The 16,409-nt window shown below is 42.6% G+C and overlaps 1 protein-coding gene across 1 annotated transcript; it reads right to left on the bottom strand.

Annotated features, from left to right (window-relative positions):
- Positions 1-2,081: 2,081 nt before the first annotated feature.
- On the bottom strand, positions 2,082-12,367 carry GSTP1 (glutathione S-transferase pi 1). Its single transcript, XM_060771406.2, has 7 exons — positions 12,217-12,367; positions 12,021-12,059; positions 9,435-9,541; positions 8,844-8,931; positions 5,685-5,788; positions 4,187-4,294; positions 2,082-2,369 (listed from the first exon to the last, which is right to left on the bottom strand). Coding segments are annotated over exons 1-7 (636 nt in total). The 5' UTR covers positions 12,218-12,367; the 3' UTR covers positions 2,082-2,180.
- Positions 12,368-16,409: the final 4,042 nt, after the last annotated feature.

Raw genomic sequence — 16,409 nt, 5'->3', positions numbered from 1 at the left:
AAAGAAGAGGAAAGGAGGGCAAAAAAAGGAAGAGAGGAACAAGAAGGAAAGGAGGGGAGAAGTTGTTTCCATATTCCTTTTTTAATCACCTTCCATTCTTATTGTAAATGATTTCATAAATTTATCTTCCTTTCCATTATTTGTTTTCTAAGCTAAACATCCAAGAGTGCTTTTTTTCTTTTCAAGAAAAAAATATGCCATCTGCATCATTTTATTTACCTCTTTCAAAATCTTGTTTTGCACTGATTTTACTTTATGTAAAAGGTACACAATCAGGGTGCAATTGTGGACATTTCAGATGCTTGGCTATTCTTCAAGACACTGGGTGGCATCTCTTTAGTGACAAAAGGTGTAGGACAACAGGGAGAGGACTTGGGGTTTCCGGAGCCCTCTTTCTCTCTGTCCCAGAACATCCTGCTTTTGCCAGTTTGCTTCATTTTCAAACAGCTGTTGAGCTGTGCTGCCAGGAGAAGGATTACATTGCTGATCTCTTTGATCCTATTGATTCTTGGCCTGAGAAGGATGATCCCATTATACTGGGATGTGCTGTTGGGGCAACACCCCTCCAGTACAACTGTATGGAAGTGTTCCAAAATGCCAAGGAAAGATTTGTTTAAGATCATTCCAACACTGCCATACCAAAATGGCCCAATGAGACAACTTGTTCATATGTCATGGTTAAGATGTGGGATAGTGGTTACAACAGTGCCCTTCTACTCATTTCTCCAGATTCACCCAATCACCCTAAACATTCCCATCCTTCTGAACTTGGCATACTGTATTGGTGCCTCCAGTGCTTGTTATTTGGTCTTCGGTGGGCAAGGGGATCATCTCACCCACTTGTCTTCTCATCAGGGATAGTAGCAGTTGCTGGTTCCGAATGTCAATGGGGTGGTAAATGCACTCCAAATTTTGTATTGTTTAAAGGCACTATCCAAGGTGATGAACCTATCTTGAGATGGATCTAGCAGTTTAGTTAAACCAGTGGTTCTCAATTTGTGGGTCTCCAGGTGTTTTGGCCTACAACTCCCAGAAATCCCAGCCAGTTTACCTGCTGTTAGGATTTCTGGGAATCATAGGCCAAAAGATTTGGAGACCCATAGGCTGAGAACCACTGGGTTAAACTCTTAAAGCTTGATTAAATCCTCCAATTAAGTAACTATCCTTCTCTGCCTGATCAGCACATTACAAATAGTTGGGGAAAGAACCTGGCAGAGATGCAAACATTGTCCTGTTGGCCTTATGCCCATGGGTGCTGTTGCTAATGCTGCGTTATACCTTTTGTTTGTGTTTGCCATGTAATTTGCCATGCGATTTGCCTTGAGCCCCCATGCTAATCTGTTTGTTAACCTGCTGCTCTCATATGCTATGGAGTACACTCCAGATTAGCTTTCTGTTATCAGTATTCTACAAGACAACTCTGTAGAACTAGCTAGCCCAGAAGACAATTAGCTCAAAGCTTTTCAGTGAGCTTCATCCTGCAGGTATGAAAGGATTGCCCACCTGTTGTTCCCCAAGAAGACCCTGTGAATAGTGTACCCAGGTGGGGACCAGCCATGGTACACTATCAGTCACCAAATGCCATGTAATATGTCAGCCCCAGCAGATTAAGTATTTTTATATTACCTTTTAGTGTTATTCAGCTCCTAAGAAAGTACAGTTTTAGTTAAGCATAAAGCCAGAGTCCACATTGAAAAGATGCTGAAAGTTTTACGATTGGCTCATTCCTGGTTTTCAAAGGGTAAACACAACTTGGGTTGTTGTCAGAGAAGCATGGGGTGCTTAGCCCAATACCTTGTGCTATAGCTCCACTCTAAGTTATATGCTTCAACAGCTGAAGTTATCCTTTTTGGAAAGAGTGATATCTGATTAATATTTCTTCTACAATTATGTCAACTGCCTCCCAAGTTGTACCTTTGTTGGTGAAAAGCCGGGGAGATAGAGCAGAATATAAATAAAGTTGATGATGATTATTATTAAATGAGAGCTACCATCCTAGTTTACTGGGTCCTTTCAAAGATTCCTAGCACTTCTGTTGACTTATACCCTTTTTTTCTCCCCATCAAAAAGGCAAAAAGATATTTTACTGAAACTAGCATTTATTTTGCCCATACTACAAAAAACCTCTACAAAGATTCCACGGGACATCACAAAAGCTGCCTCACTGTGAAGGAATTCATTCACTGTTTGCCATTTCCATTGATGGGACGCTGTTTGCGGCCCTCAGATTCCAGGTAAGTCTTGAGATGTGGTCTAGCATTGAGCCTCTGCACATAGGCAGCCAGCAAAGGGAAGGAATCCAGACATTTCGGTGCCAGGACGAGATGCAACTGTAGTATGTCGAGGAGGTTGTAGTCTACAAAAGAGATCTGAAGAAAGAAGAAGAAGTTGTAAACATTAAAAAATATTACTGTCATCCCTTGCTCTACTAAATATAGCACAACACACAATAATAGAGAGACCAGGGTCATATCTATGTTGTTCAGTGTTTTCATCTGTAAACAGTCCCTAATGTGTGCTTGCTTGTACATACACAATGTTCCATTTTAAAAAGTTTAAAGCAGCTCTGCTCAGTTTCAAGAAACACTACCATTAAATGTTGCATATATAACCCCCGGTGGTGCAATGGGTTAACCACTGAGCTACTGAAATCGCTCACCAAAACATCGGTGGTTCGAATCCGGGGAGCGGGGTGAGCTCCCGCTGTTAGCCCCAGCTTCTGCCAACCTAGCAGTTCAAAAAGGGGGTAATAAGCACAAACATCTGAAGTGGATGAACAAGCTGTCCATTTATTGATTGTGGTGCTTTGCACAGATATTTGCCTTTTCCAGTAACTAAGTAAATTATACAAATGAGAAATCACATACTAAAGGTGCATAATTTCCAAAAGTTATGGAATTCTGGTTGCTGGATGCAAAGGGTTAATTTTCATAATACATAGAGTGTAGAAAATAAAGTATATAATATTAAATAAGTAGCCTTCCTGGATGGGATAGCACTTTTCTTTGAAGAAGGAAGTGCATATTTCTGAACTCATCTCTTACTGGAAGCCCACAGGAACTCAATAGATTGGAAGAGCTTTGGCTAGTCTGTCACTTACTCCCATACCTCGAAAATCTGGCCAATTACATGTCGGTAATTGCCAAATAACTGTAGAGCTACGTGACTCCATCATAATGCAAAATTCAACAGCTAGATGGTTATTAGAAGAACTCATGGAAACTATGTAATAATAGTTTTAAAAGAACTGCACTAACTGCAAATAAGCTGTTGGTCTACATTAAATATTCCAGTGATGAAATCTATGCCCCTTGATGTACAAAAGACTGACTATCCTGTTGGGTTGCAAAAGTAGGCCTCTCTAAACAATATTTGAATGGAGAAAGAGCAGGGTTGTACATTATCCCATCCAATTGCAGCTGTGTGTTCCTCCTTACACCAGGCAAGGGAAACAGCAGCTGCCTTTGGAATTCCTTACTGAACAACAGTTCTGCATAAGTATGCTTAGAAAGCAACTATCTATAAGTTGTCAATCAAAATGGCAATTGTTTTAAAAATGAAAAGTTGTGAAAGAAAAAAAATCCATCTCAGGATGCATTTTGGAAGAAGGCTTGAAGTGGTGACTAAAACATACCCAGATATTCTTGTTTACCTGACCTGGTTGTTTCATTTCGTATGTGCATAACCCTTAGTTCTGAATAAAAAGGTTGCCAGTGTTGTAGCTTGAACATTAAATAGATAGATAGATAGATAGATAGGTAGGTAGGTAGGTAGGTAGGTAGATAGATTCAAGCCAGTGTCGTAGCTTGAACATTAGACTAGGACACTGGTCTAGCCACAGAACCCTCCTAAATGCTCTCTCAGCCTCAAAATAAATCTTGCCATGATAAGACTCATAATAAATCAGAAGACTTGAAACCAAACAACAACAAAATGAAAAAGGTGTTGTTTACTTTTGTAGTGAAGGAGCCTACCCTTTCCATATTATTTCTGCCTCAAGTAACAAAGTTTCTATTAAAGAGGGCTGCCCAGGAACATATCTACTTTGTTAAATGAGCTATAACTATATTTCAATGATTCCTCATTGTTCTAAATGGTTTAAAAATAAGCTATAATGGAATCAATGCCTTATGAGTCAAGTAAGCTAACTAATCCCGATACTGCCTCCATTAAAGGACTAACTTACCTTTTTGCCTACAATGAAGCCTTTCCCTCCATCATTCTGAGCCAGAAGGTTCTCAAAAGGGCGGAGCTGGGCTGGCAGGGCCTCAATGTACTCAGCTTTGCCTGCATCCTATCAGGAAGGAACAGTCAGCATAGTGACAAGGCCTTTTGAATAAAGTTTCTTTCCTTCCAACCAAAGAATCCTATCACCTGATCACCTTCATGGAAATGCGGGAGAACGGTATGAGTGAGGAGGAATATAAAGACTACTCCCAAACATACACAATACAGGCCAGAAAGGCAGAAACATATCATCAAAAAAAAATCTGTCACCCAGAACTAGAATCTCACCCTGTGCAGCACTAAAAAGACCAGTTCTTGCTTTGCATTTGCAAGGGGATTTTTTAAAACAAAAATACGCATTTGCTTCATGTAAATCTTTTTTCCAAATCTTTTTTTAAAAGTCCCAAATTGCAAAAGAAAAGAAATAGAATGTGGAAAAATGCTTCTTATTTCAGGAAGCAGGGGAGAAAACGTTTGTAAATTATCATTCTTGTATGAGAGAATGAATTAAGTGAATGAATTAATATCTGTAGGTGAGTTGATGCAGTTTAGCTTGAAGCTCCTTCTACAATATTGCAAGAATAAAGATGGAACAGCTATCTTTTGGGTTTGATGTCTGCCAGAGCTGAGCCCTTGTTGAAGCATGTAAAATTAGTTGGTGAGTGTGTTAACTGAAAAATGCAAAGCAGGAAGCTGATTGGTTGGACCATTCCCAGAAGCTAGCTGAGCTTGGGAGTTTGGCAACAGTTACATGTTTAAGGTTTCTGTGCAGGAGCTTACTAAAATAGTAGAGTATTTTCTGCTTCTGAGCTGCTGGAAGAAGATCCTTCACATGGAGACCACTTTAATCTCTCACACTGTGTGAGTTAATGCAACTGTTCACATGACTGTATATATGTTGATCTGTGTAACAAAGAATAAACACCTTATTCTTTACTGATCATCTGTGTGGCATATCTTTTCCCTTGCAAGACCGTGTGTGGATTAGTAAAGAAGTGAACTATGTGTGATTTTCATTCTACCACAGTCCTGATCTTGGTCAAAGGACTCCTCTCAACAGAAGCAAGGAACTGAAATCTGTAGGCTTCTATACATTCTCCTTTCCTACAGAGGCATTCCCATTTTTCCTACTCAAGCAAATGAGACATGAGTCAGGCAATTGAGGAAGCTGAGTTTTGAGTCTCCCTTAGTGTTCACATTCTTTTCTACTGGAGCTCTTGTGTTGACAACATTTCAATATTGATAATTCAACTGAATTGTGCATCAGACTAACTGGGAAATTGTTTCTAGTATTTTCAGACATTGGTTTTCCCTGAAAATCAACACTACTTTCCTTGGTGTCACACTCCTCATGCTCTAACTCCTTTCTAGCTACTGTCATAGAGTCCAACAGACCATGAACAGCTTGTGATTCTCAGAATGGAAACAAAACCAAGTCCTTTCATCTCGCAACTCACATAGTTCTGATAGATGAGGCGGACATATTTCAAACGTAGGTCCTCCACTCCATCATTCACCATGTCCAGCAGCGTTGCGTCTCGTGCATCTTGACCATACAGCCCTGACAAATAAAAAAAAGGAATGGGAAAAATTGTGTCTTCATGTTCTCTCAAAATCTTCAGGCATTCAGAGATACGCTTCTTCATTTCTCCCCAACCACAGAATTCTCATAGCTAACCGCTGAGATTTGAAAAACAATGTGGAAATAACTTTATAGTCTTTCCCAAGAGAGGAGTGTCTGCCTCCTGTACCTAATCAAGCCCACAGAGATCCTCGTATGTTACTGACCAATGCGTTGGCTGAAGCCACTCCCTTCCAAAAAGCTCCCATATCACACCAGTGTTTCTCCTTCTTATTTCAAAAGGGTGAGAAGTGAAAGGGGCTGGAACCCTACTATTCCCTCCAATCAATGACAGGCAGATAGCAGCAGACTTGAGCTTTGCCTGTCCTGCATCTTTCCCAAAGAAGGAATGCACAAGGGCAGGCAAAGTCCCTCCAGCTATGTAATTTGCTTCATGTGGGCTCATCCCAGCCAAGAAAAAAAATCACTCAAAGCAATTCAAACTCCTGAACATAGGTGCCAGCTGCAGAACTATACCTTCATTTGGCACTAGGGGAGAGTGTTTGTGTCTGCTCTTTCAGAAGGATGTGGAGTAGGCAAAGACAACTCCTCAGGCTTAGTAACATCCGGGTGTGTGAACCCTAGATTTCATTTGGCCCACGGTGGTCCCAGAGAAGGGTCATTCAGTTTCCCATATTCTAGATAATAATCCCTGCATTACAGAATCCCCAGGTTTCTACCCTCCTTACTTTACTTAGGCGATCCCTCGTTGGACGAGTAAGATGGTCTTCCATCATGGGTGTCTAGATGGTCTAGCCTCCAGACACACTTGAAAACAACAGTCTATTTGGCTGTAATATTTCATTTAATTATGTTTATATCCATTTATTCATTGTTCAATCTAATCTGCTTTTCCTTGGCTTGTATCTCTTGCTTTTGTTTTTGTCATTGATTATGATTGCAAGAACTACTAGTATTGTTATTGTCAGAGTTTTTTAACATTCCATCATTTCTAAAGTATCTGTGTTTGGGCTTGGCCTCATGTAAGCCACCCCGAGTCCCCATTGGGGAGATGGTGGCGGAGTAGAAATAAAGATTATTATTATTATTATGACGATAAGTAATTATTGTTAGGAAAAATTACCCTAAAATATAGCAGATTATCCAAAAATCAAACAGGATACTTAAAGCTGAGCATTCAGCTCATTCGCAAGCAGAGAGTGAATTGCTATGAGATGTGGCTGTAAAGAATTAAGAGCTTAGGCAGGCAAAGATCACCAAAGGTTTATTTACAATAATAAAGAACTAGCTACAATTCCTTGAAGGAGCTGGGGGTGGTGATGGCCGACAGGGAGCTCTGGCGTGGGCTGGTCCATGAGGTCACGAAGAGTTGGAGACGACTGAACGAATGAACAACAACAACAACAACAACAAGCTACAATTATTCATGGTTAAGAACTGGGTTTGAGCAGCTCTAACGGTCATCTCTTTTTAGGTTTCAAAGAGAGGGGGGGAAACACCAATCACTACATCTCTCTTGACACACATGCACAGAGAGATCTCAAAGCACACAGCACATACTCAGATGTAAGAAACAGAAGTCAGATTTTAAAAGGCTTGCAGTAGAAAAGTATCCGTTCTACACAACCAATCAGAATGAGATCAGAAACAGAAGAAACTGATTAATTCCCAACTGTCATACAGGAGACATGGGGGAAAGGAAAGCCTTAGTCTCCCAGAAATCCCAGCCAGTTTACCAGCTGTTAGGAACTGTAGGAGATAAAGTCCAAAGTATCTGGAGATCCAAAGGTTGGGAACCACTAGTCTATAATAGGCTAACTAAACCGTTCCTCGTTGAGAACTTGAGACTTGGGCAGTGTGGGTTGAATTCCAACAATTATAAGAACCACCCCAGTAGCAAGCATCAAGGATTTAATCACCTGGCTAGTATTGAGTAATTTACAGCTATGGTGGGGTAGCTGAAAAAGTAATAAAAAACCACAATCTTCTCTGTTAGAGTTCTTATTGTCAGAGTCTTGAGCTGTTGGAGATGGAGATTCTAAGTCTGAAGGATTAATGAAGCAAACTAGAGAGAAGCTAATACTATGGAGAAGGCATGAACTGACTGGGAGTGTTGAGAAGAAGGGCTAGAGAAGAGTCAAGAACATCTGCTAGATATATCTAAATACTGTTGTATAACGTTTTCTACTAAAGATTCAAGTTGTGCTTGTCTGCTCCTTAACCGGAGGCGGAGTGCTTCTGCTGAAGAAGGGAGTTGCCTTGTTGCTGAACAAAGAATCCCAACAATTTGCTGCAATGGTTAATACTCTGAACTTGGAAAACAAGATTTTTAAACTTAAACTTAATTTTTTAATGATCGCACCCCCACCTCCCCCAAACCAGCTTGTCCAAAAACTGAACCTGAGCAACACATCCAAGAGACAAAGTTTTGTGTACACAGCCAAAGCATATGTACAGGCAGTCCCCAAGTTACAAACAAGATAGGTTCCATAGGTTTGCTCTTAAGTTGAATTTGTCTGTAAGTCAGAACAGGTACATTTCCTAAGTGTACCACCAGCCCCAGCCCCCCTCCCCCCCCCCCCCACACACACACACACGGGCAGCATATGGATGGGCTAACATTCCTGTGGTGTTTTTTTTCGATCTCTGTGCCCCTATTCAGAAGATTTCACATCCCTTTCTGTCCCTGTGACAATGGGATTTTGAAAAATGTGGCTTGTTGTGGAAGCTTTGTGTCCCCTTTGGGGTGAGAAAGGCAGGGTATAAATAAAGTAAGTAAATAAATACACAAATAAACAAGGATTGATGAGAAAGCTTCCGTGGAGACACCTTTTCCCCATGATAACTCTTCCAGGGTAGCTTTCTCTCAGTTCCTGTTGTCTCACCCTAGGTCTTATGTATAAATCTTTTGTAAATTGGATGTCTGTAACTCGAGGATTGCCTGTATACATTTCCCCTCCTTTGCTGATACAACTTCCAATTTGTACCACCCATGCAACAGTTTCACCATTATTTCCCCTGAATCTTTCCATACCATGATTCCTCGCCAAGTGACGCAGGATAGCATTTGACTGGACCAGTACAAAATCTCCATCTTGAAATTTAGGCACTTGGCCAAAGACCTGGTGGAGGAGGAGAAAGAGCAAGTGATGTGGGCAAGAGTTAGCAGGAGTTAGCGACTGAACATTTCAGTACTTATTCCCATCAGGGGATAAAGCTGCAACTTTTAGCATGCAAGAAGGGAGGGATTGAAGGGATAGTTTGGAAAGCTACATAAAATCCCTATTTCAGAAGGATCCCCAACTCTCTAAACTTGTGGCCCTCCAGGTGTTTGGGACTACAAATCCCAGAAGCCTTAGCCAGCTTGTCAAATGGTCAGGAATTCTGGGAGCTGAAGACCAAAACACTTGGGAAGTAGTGGGTTGCTGTGAGTTTTCCAGGCTGTGTGGCCATGTTCCAGAAGCATTCTATCCTGGCGTTTCTCTCTTCTGGAACGCTTCTGGAACATACAGCCCAGAAAACTCACAGCAACCCAGTGATTCCAGCCATGAAAGCCTTCAACAACACTTGGGAGGTCCACAGAATGTGCAGGCCCGATCTAAACTCCCCAAATAGCACAACTCACACAAGATTTCTTGAGGTCTCCCTTCTGCCATATCTCCCCAGTCACTACATCTTCTGTCCACTCCTGGCCTTGATCAGCCAGCAGCATCCGGGTGGCTTCGCCACGTCCTGGTGAGGAAGAAACCCCAAAACATCATGAAGAAATGCAAAATATGTGGCAAGACAATGCATCCAACATAAGGTGCCATCTACACTGCCATAGAAAATCCAGATTATCTTCTTTGGATTATATGGCAGTGTAGAGCCAACCCAAGATACTTTCCCACATCTGTAGGCAGGGAAAAACAGAATGGTCTGCAGAAAAAGGCAAAAGAAAAACCCCAAAAGATTGTGCATGCATGCAATCACCACAAAGCACCTGACCCGATTTGCGGTGGTCATATGCATGGATCTAAAAGCAAGAAAAGGAAAAGAAACGCAATTAAAATCGGGTGAAGTTCGAAGGGCACAACAAAAAACCTTGGCTTAATTTTCAGTCTATGAAGTTCAAGGGTTTAATTGTAGTTCCAAGGTGTGCCAAAGTAAGCCAACTGATTTTACCTCTGGCACAGAAGGAAGTAGAAAAACTTTGGCACATACTTTTGGGGGAAAGGATGACCTTTGAGATCGTAACCTTTTTGGAAAACCAGAATCTCCATAGCCTTTTGGAAACTTGACCTTTTGGAGATTAATTGGCATTCACTACCCTTTGGAAAATCATAACCTTTTTTGTAAAGGATGATGTTCCTGAGAAGAGCTAAAAACTCATTTGAGTGAATCTCTTCTTTAGTGGTATATGTCCACGAGTATTATTCATGCAAGGCAAATTAGATTTCTCAGTTGTTAGACTGATAGACCTGGTTATCTCTTTAAACTATCAGGAACAATGATATGCCAATACACAAACTAAATAGCAGATCTTCGGAAGTGTTATTTCAGTTGCTCAAAAAATTATCTACTCTCTCATTAAATATATTTGGTTTTAAACCATGCTCTCAAGAGACAAAAATAAGCAGTCTTTGTTAAAGTAACATAGCTGGTTTACTTACAAACTTCAGCATACAGGTACATTGCTTATCAGTTGATAACCTGTAATGCCCCTTAATATAGTTCCTCATGTTGTTGTGACCTCCAAACATAAAATTATTTTTGTTGCTAAATCATAACTGTTTGCTACTGTTATGAATCATAATGTAAATATCTGATATGCAGGATGTATTTTCATTCACTGGACCAAATTTGGCACAAATTATTTAAACTGTTATATTTATTCATATCATGATCTAATCACTATGCTCAATATATCCCATATGCATGGGGGTATTGGGATAATGATACAAAAGGTTTGCTAGGGTAGATCCCCAGCGCCCCCCCCCCCGAATCAAACTCAGCCCCCCCCCCCCCAATCAAAGTCCTGGCTATGGGCCTGAACGAGATAGAAATACCGTAAATAAATAAATATATAAAAATACTGAAGGTGCACAACACAACACTTCTAAAATGGCGTCTCAGTCTGAATAGTCCCAGATCTGGACCCATGGTCTGCAGTCCCTCCCACAACCTCAAACAACATAGAGTTAAGGAAGCTACATATCAAAACACATATATATGCAGTACAGTAAGCAAACACAATGATATGCAAACAAATAAGTAGTGAAGGCTTGGAGAAGGTTGCTTGGCCACGGTGGTCCATGCTCTCGGTACATTCAGGATAGACTACTGCAACACACTTTACATGGGGATGCCTTTGAAAACTGCTTCAAATAGTCCAACGAGACTAGGTTAGGTTAATAACTGGGGTGGCATACAGGGAGCATACAACTCCCATATTACACTAGTTCCATTGGCTGCCAGTTTGCTACCGGGCACAATTCAAAGTGCTGACTTTGGCCTATAAAGCCCTAAACGTTCCTGGCCCAATTTACCTGTCTGAACACATCTCCCCCTATGAACTATCGCGGAGATTAAGATCCTCCGCGGAGGCCCTACTCTCTGTCCCGTCAATGTCACAGGTGCAATTGGTGGGAATGAGAGAGAGGGCCTTCTTGGTGATTGCCCCCCTCCCCCCCCCCTATGGAACTCCCTTCCTGGTGAGATCAGATGGGCTCCCTCTCTCCAGTCCTTCAGAAGGATGGTCAAAACTTGGCTGTGGGACCCAGCTTTCGGGACTGGGCAATAAAGCAGCAATAGGAAAGATTACCAGGCCAATTAGATTTGACGCAGATGAGCAAGACGGTTTAAAATGGTGTAGTTTAATACTGAGATACATGTTTTTAATGTTAATCTGTGTGTATGTGAATTCTTGTCCCGGCATTGAATGTTTGTTGTAGATATCCTGCGCATTTCCTCGATTCTAAGATGCACTTTCCTCCCATATAAACAAATGGGGTGCGTCTTAGAATCGCAGGATGTGGGAAACGACTTGAAAGCACGCAGTAAGCATCTCCAAGAGCCTCCGCTTCCTCCACAAACTACAACTACACCTCCCATCATCCCCTGGGATGCAGCCATGGCCGTGCTAAAGTGGGGCAAGAGCGGTGTAACTGCGTAGCATGCAAGGCCCTTGCTTTCCTAGAGAGGTGTGTGTGTGTGTGTCTTATGCACTCACCGCGGACGGGAAAGTAGGTGAGCGTGTATTTGCCAGGCACTGCAAGGAGAACGACAAAAAGGAGCTCTGGTTAGCGAAGGGATGCAATCCGAAATCGCCCCCAGCTCCCCCAAACCCAGCGGGCTTTCTCTCTTGAGCCAACCCGCTTCGTTTTGAGCCCCCCACCCAGTCCCTCCCCGCCCGGGAAGCGCCTTACTCGCTGCAAAAATCCGACTCCTCGGGACAAAGCTGCAGGAATCAAGACGGGCTCGCCTCTCTCTTGGCAGAGTGGCAGCGGCGCAATAAAAGTCCTCCGAGAGAAATGCTGACTCATGCTGGAGCAGCAGCTCTGGAGCCCGGGCTGCTCCTTAAAGGCGCAGGAGGGGAAACGTCTTGCTTTGAGGGGCAGAGTCAACCTTTCCCCCATGGTCTGGCCTGGTCATTTCCCAACCAAAATGAAGTTCGGCAGGGACAAATGCAAGATACTCCACTTAGGCAGAAAAAAAAATGAAATAGAAAGATACAGAATGGGGGACGATGCCTGGCTCGACAGCAGGACGTGGAGAAAATTTATTTACTAGGTGTACCCACCACCACGCGTTGCTGTGACCAACCTTCCCTCCCTCTTTCTCTCCCGTCTTTCTCTCCTTCCCTGTTTTCTTTCCTCCTCTCTTTCCTTCCTTCCCTTTTTTCTTTCCTCCTCTCTTTCCTTCCTTCCCTTTTTTTCTTTCCTTCTCTCTTTCCTTTCTTCCCTTTTTTCTTTCCTTCTCTCCTTCCTTTTTTTCTTTCCGTCTTTCCTTCCTTCCTTCCCTTTTTTCCTTCCTTCTCTCCTTCCTTCCGTCCTTCCTTCCTTCCCTTTTCTTTCCTTCTCTCCTTTCTTCCTTCCCTTTTTTCATTCCTTCTCTCCTTCCTTCCCTTTTTTCTTTCCTTCTCTCTTCCTTCTCTTTTTCTCTCCTTCTCTCCTTCCTTCCCTTTTTTCTTTCTTTCTCTCCTTTCTTCCTTCCCTTTTTTCATTCCTTCTCCCCTTCCTTCCCTTTTTTCTTTCCTTCTCTCCTTTCTTCCTTCCCCTTTTTCTTTCTTTCTCTCCTTTCTTCCTTCCCTTTTTCTTTCCTTCTTTCCTTCCTTCCCCTTTTTTCTAAATTTTCTACTTGACAGATGCAACTGTCGTTCAGGCTGCAAAGGTTGACAACAAGCTAGACAAATTGTTGGGAGCTTACTCCAACCCGGGCTGGCTTTGAACTCATGACCTTTTAGTCAGTAGTGATTTTAATGCAGCTGACTCCCAACCAGCTGCGCCACAACCCGGTTCAAATATCTTGGAGTCCTTGTGGACAACAAGTTAAACATGAGCCAACAATGGGATGCAGCAGCAAAAAAAAAAGCTAATGGGATTTTGGCCTCACAAATATAGGCATGGTCTTTTTTTTTTTTTTTTTGCCTTAGGGCCACATAATGGGACCAACTGAGAGGGCCGGGCCAGGAGGGAGGGCAGACGGGCATGTACTGGGTGGGACAGGCCCAGGAGGGACAGGGCCTGTGAGAGGGTGGGGCTGGGTTGTCCTCCTGGCATAAGGATGAGGCTGCTTGCCCCATCCTTATGCCGGGAGGAAAACGAGACATGCAACAACTGTCCCGATCCTCCTCTCCCAGTCTTTGGGCTGTCTTCTCAGCATTATGCCAGGAGGAGCGTGAGATAGGTGATGGCCGAGAGCACTCCAGAGTTCTCTCAGCTGCTAGGTGTCTTCCTCCCCCCGTCCTTTCTGCATAAGGATGTGGCGGGCCACTATGTCCTTATGCCGAGAGGACAGGGAAAATGGGAAGAGCCTGAGATAAAAGGGGCCACATTTTGGAGTTGAAGTCCAAAACACCTGGAGGCCCAAGTTTGCCCAGACCTGCTGTAGACTAAGACTGTGTCTACAGTCGAATCACTGCAGTTTGACACCACTTTTAACAGCCAGGTCTTAATACTGTGGAAACCTAGGACTTGTACCAATCTCTTAAAAGGTGCAGCATTAGGAACACGGCCAGCAAAGTAACCAGGCTGTTCTTGGGGCGTTCTTGCTTGCTCTTGGGGCGTCACCCAGACATTGTCAGGCTTAATTGGTTAAAGGACAATCAAGCAATTTCACACCATAATCCATATCTTCTGCCCTGTCGCCTCCATCTCTAGGAAGTCTTCTGTCCCAAACCCACCATAAACAAGGCTAGTGCTGATGTCAGTGGGGCAGGGAAGGGTCCGGCAAGCCACCAGTTTATCAAAGCCATCTGTGTCTAGCAGGGCAGGTTTCTGCTCACAGTTTTGCAAGTTTTTTTTTGGCCTTCTATGCCAAAGAGTGCTGGTGCCCCTCCAAACTACAAATCCCATGGTTCCATAGCATTTAGTCATGGCAGTTAAAGTGGTGCCAAATTGCATTAATTCTGTGGTATAGATGCATCCTTAGAGGGGCATTTCCCTGACACACCAAGGCAAGAGAAATGTGTGCTTCTCTTTGCAAGAGTTCGGCCCTATTATAATTATTAGCTAGGAGCCCCCCCCCCCCCTCAGGTGGCGCAATGGGTTAAACCCTTGTGCTGGCAGGACTGCTGACTGAAAGGTTGAAGATTGGAATCAGGGAGCGGGGTGAGCTCCCATCTGTCAGCCCCAGCTTCCTATGCAGGGACATGAGAAAGGTCTCCCAAAAGAATGGTAAAACGTCAAAAACATCCAGGCATCCCCTGGGCAATGTCCTTGCAGATGGACAATTCTCTAACACCAGAAGCAATTTGCAGTTTCTCAAGTTGCTCCTGACACGAAAAAAAATTGTGTGCTGTCATTGGTTGCCATCTCTTCTTCTTGGACATTACTTTAAAAATGTTTACAGCTGCTTGTTTTGGCATTGTTTTGAGCACTTTTCGTCCCTTTGCTTTGCAGATGTTTTCTCCATTAGAAGACAAAAATAAATTTGTTGTTGAAGGCTTTCATGGCCAGAATCACTGGGTTGCTGTGAGTTTTCTGGGCATGTTCCAGAAGTATTCTCTCCTAACGTTTCGCCCACATCTATGGCAGGCATGCTCAGAAAACTCACAACCTCCAAGGATGCCTGCCATAGAGGTGGGCAAAACATCAGGAGAGAATGCTTTTGGAATATGGCCATAAAGCCCAGAAAACTCACAGCAACCCAAAGATAAATTCCTTTATCGAATGAACTCTTTCCTCTCTTTCTTGTAACAAAGGAAGATGACAAAACCATTCACCTGGAAATAAATAAGACACTTAAATCTACTGTATTGTGTAGTGAAAACCTATTGGATTAGGAGTCAGGTACTCAGAGTCCTTTATGGAGAAATTAGTCTCCTTTTTTCACTATAGAAATATGTTATCAGTTAGATGTGATCCTCCCAGAAAACATGGGAGAGATTGGATTACTATCAAAAAATGTAGGGAGTCAACATCTTGAAAACCTACACTTGAAAATCATTCACCTGCAAGCAGATAATGCGATTTGCGCTGGACATTTAATTTTCTCTGCTTACGTCAATAGAAAAGAGTTCTATTTGTTTGTACTTAAATCCTTTTATTATGTTTATGGTTCCTCTGTTTTTTTTTTGGTTTTGCTCTGTAATATTTGGAGGGAAAACAGCTGGCTGGGGAGATCCCTGGGCAAATTACCCGCCACTAGTTCACTTGTTTATGTAGATTTATTCAGAGATTATTTTTACATTCAGTCATAAAATGTTATTACAAAGTAACGTGTCATGTACGCTTGCTTCTGTGTCTGCAATGCTAGAGTTAACCTGACTCATTTGTTGAATTGGGACATATCCAAATCTTCCAAGTGTTTAGATTTAACACGGTCAGCCCTGGTTAATACTCTAATCATTCCACTTTTTTAACTTCTTTCAACATGTGCCAGTTTCTCGCTCTACTGGGAACTGTATTTTTTTATCTCCTCAGTTTACTTCCATTGCTGAATTATGAGTCCAAAGTGCAAAAGTAGTTTGCATTCAGTTTAGTCAGCAGGAGCTAAAGGAAAAACGGGGGTCTTTCTATTTCTGTTAACGTAATAGATAAACATGGAACTGTGAAAGTATGAAACATGGAACACCCTAGACAATGCTACTGGAAAATGAAATTAACAGGAAGACATTGGCTACCAGCTGTTAGGAATTGTGGGAGTTGAAGTCCAAAACACCTGGAGGGCCAAAGTTTGCCCATGTCTGGGCTAGGGCATAGATCCACCTTAAATCCGGTTTCTGCCTCTTGCAGAATTCTGGGGCTTGTAGTTTAGAAGAAGGCCTTTAAACCGCTCAACCAGAGAAGTCCTGGGTCTCACTAAGCTACAAAACCCAGAACTCTGCAGGAGACAGCAACCAGATTTAAAGTGGATCCATGCTCTCGTGTGATGAGGCTATAGCCTGCATTAATGGAAG

The sequence above is a fragment of the Anolis sagrei genome, chromosome 1 (assembly GCF_037176765.1).
Source record: "Anolis sagrei isolate rAnoSag1 chromosome 1, rAnoSag1.mat, whole genome shotgun sequence".
NCBI lineage: Eukaryota > Metazoa > Chordata > Lepidosauria > Squamata > Dactyloidae > Anolis > Anolis sagrei.
Note: the sequence above shows the minus strand (reverse complement) of the source record. Positions and strands in the feature narration are given on the sequence as shown.

Coding starts and splice junctions, on each gene's coding strand:
- GSTP1 (XM_060771406.2), bottom strand. Junction 9,542..12,020: donor CACCTACTTTCCCGTCCGCG/GTGAGTGCATAA, acceptor CTTCCTCACCAG/GACGTGGCGAAGCCACCCGG. Junction 8,932..9,434: donor GAGACCTCAAGAAATCTTGT/GTGAGTTGTGCT, acceptor CTCCTCCACCAG/GTCTTTGGCCAAGTGCCTAA.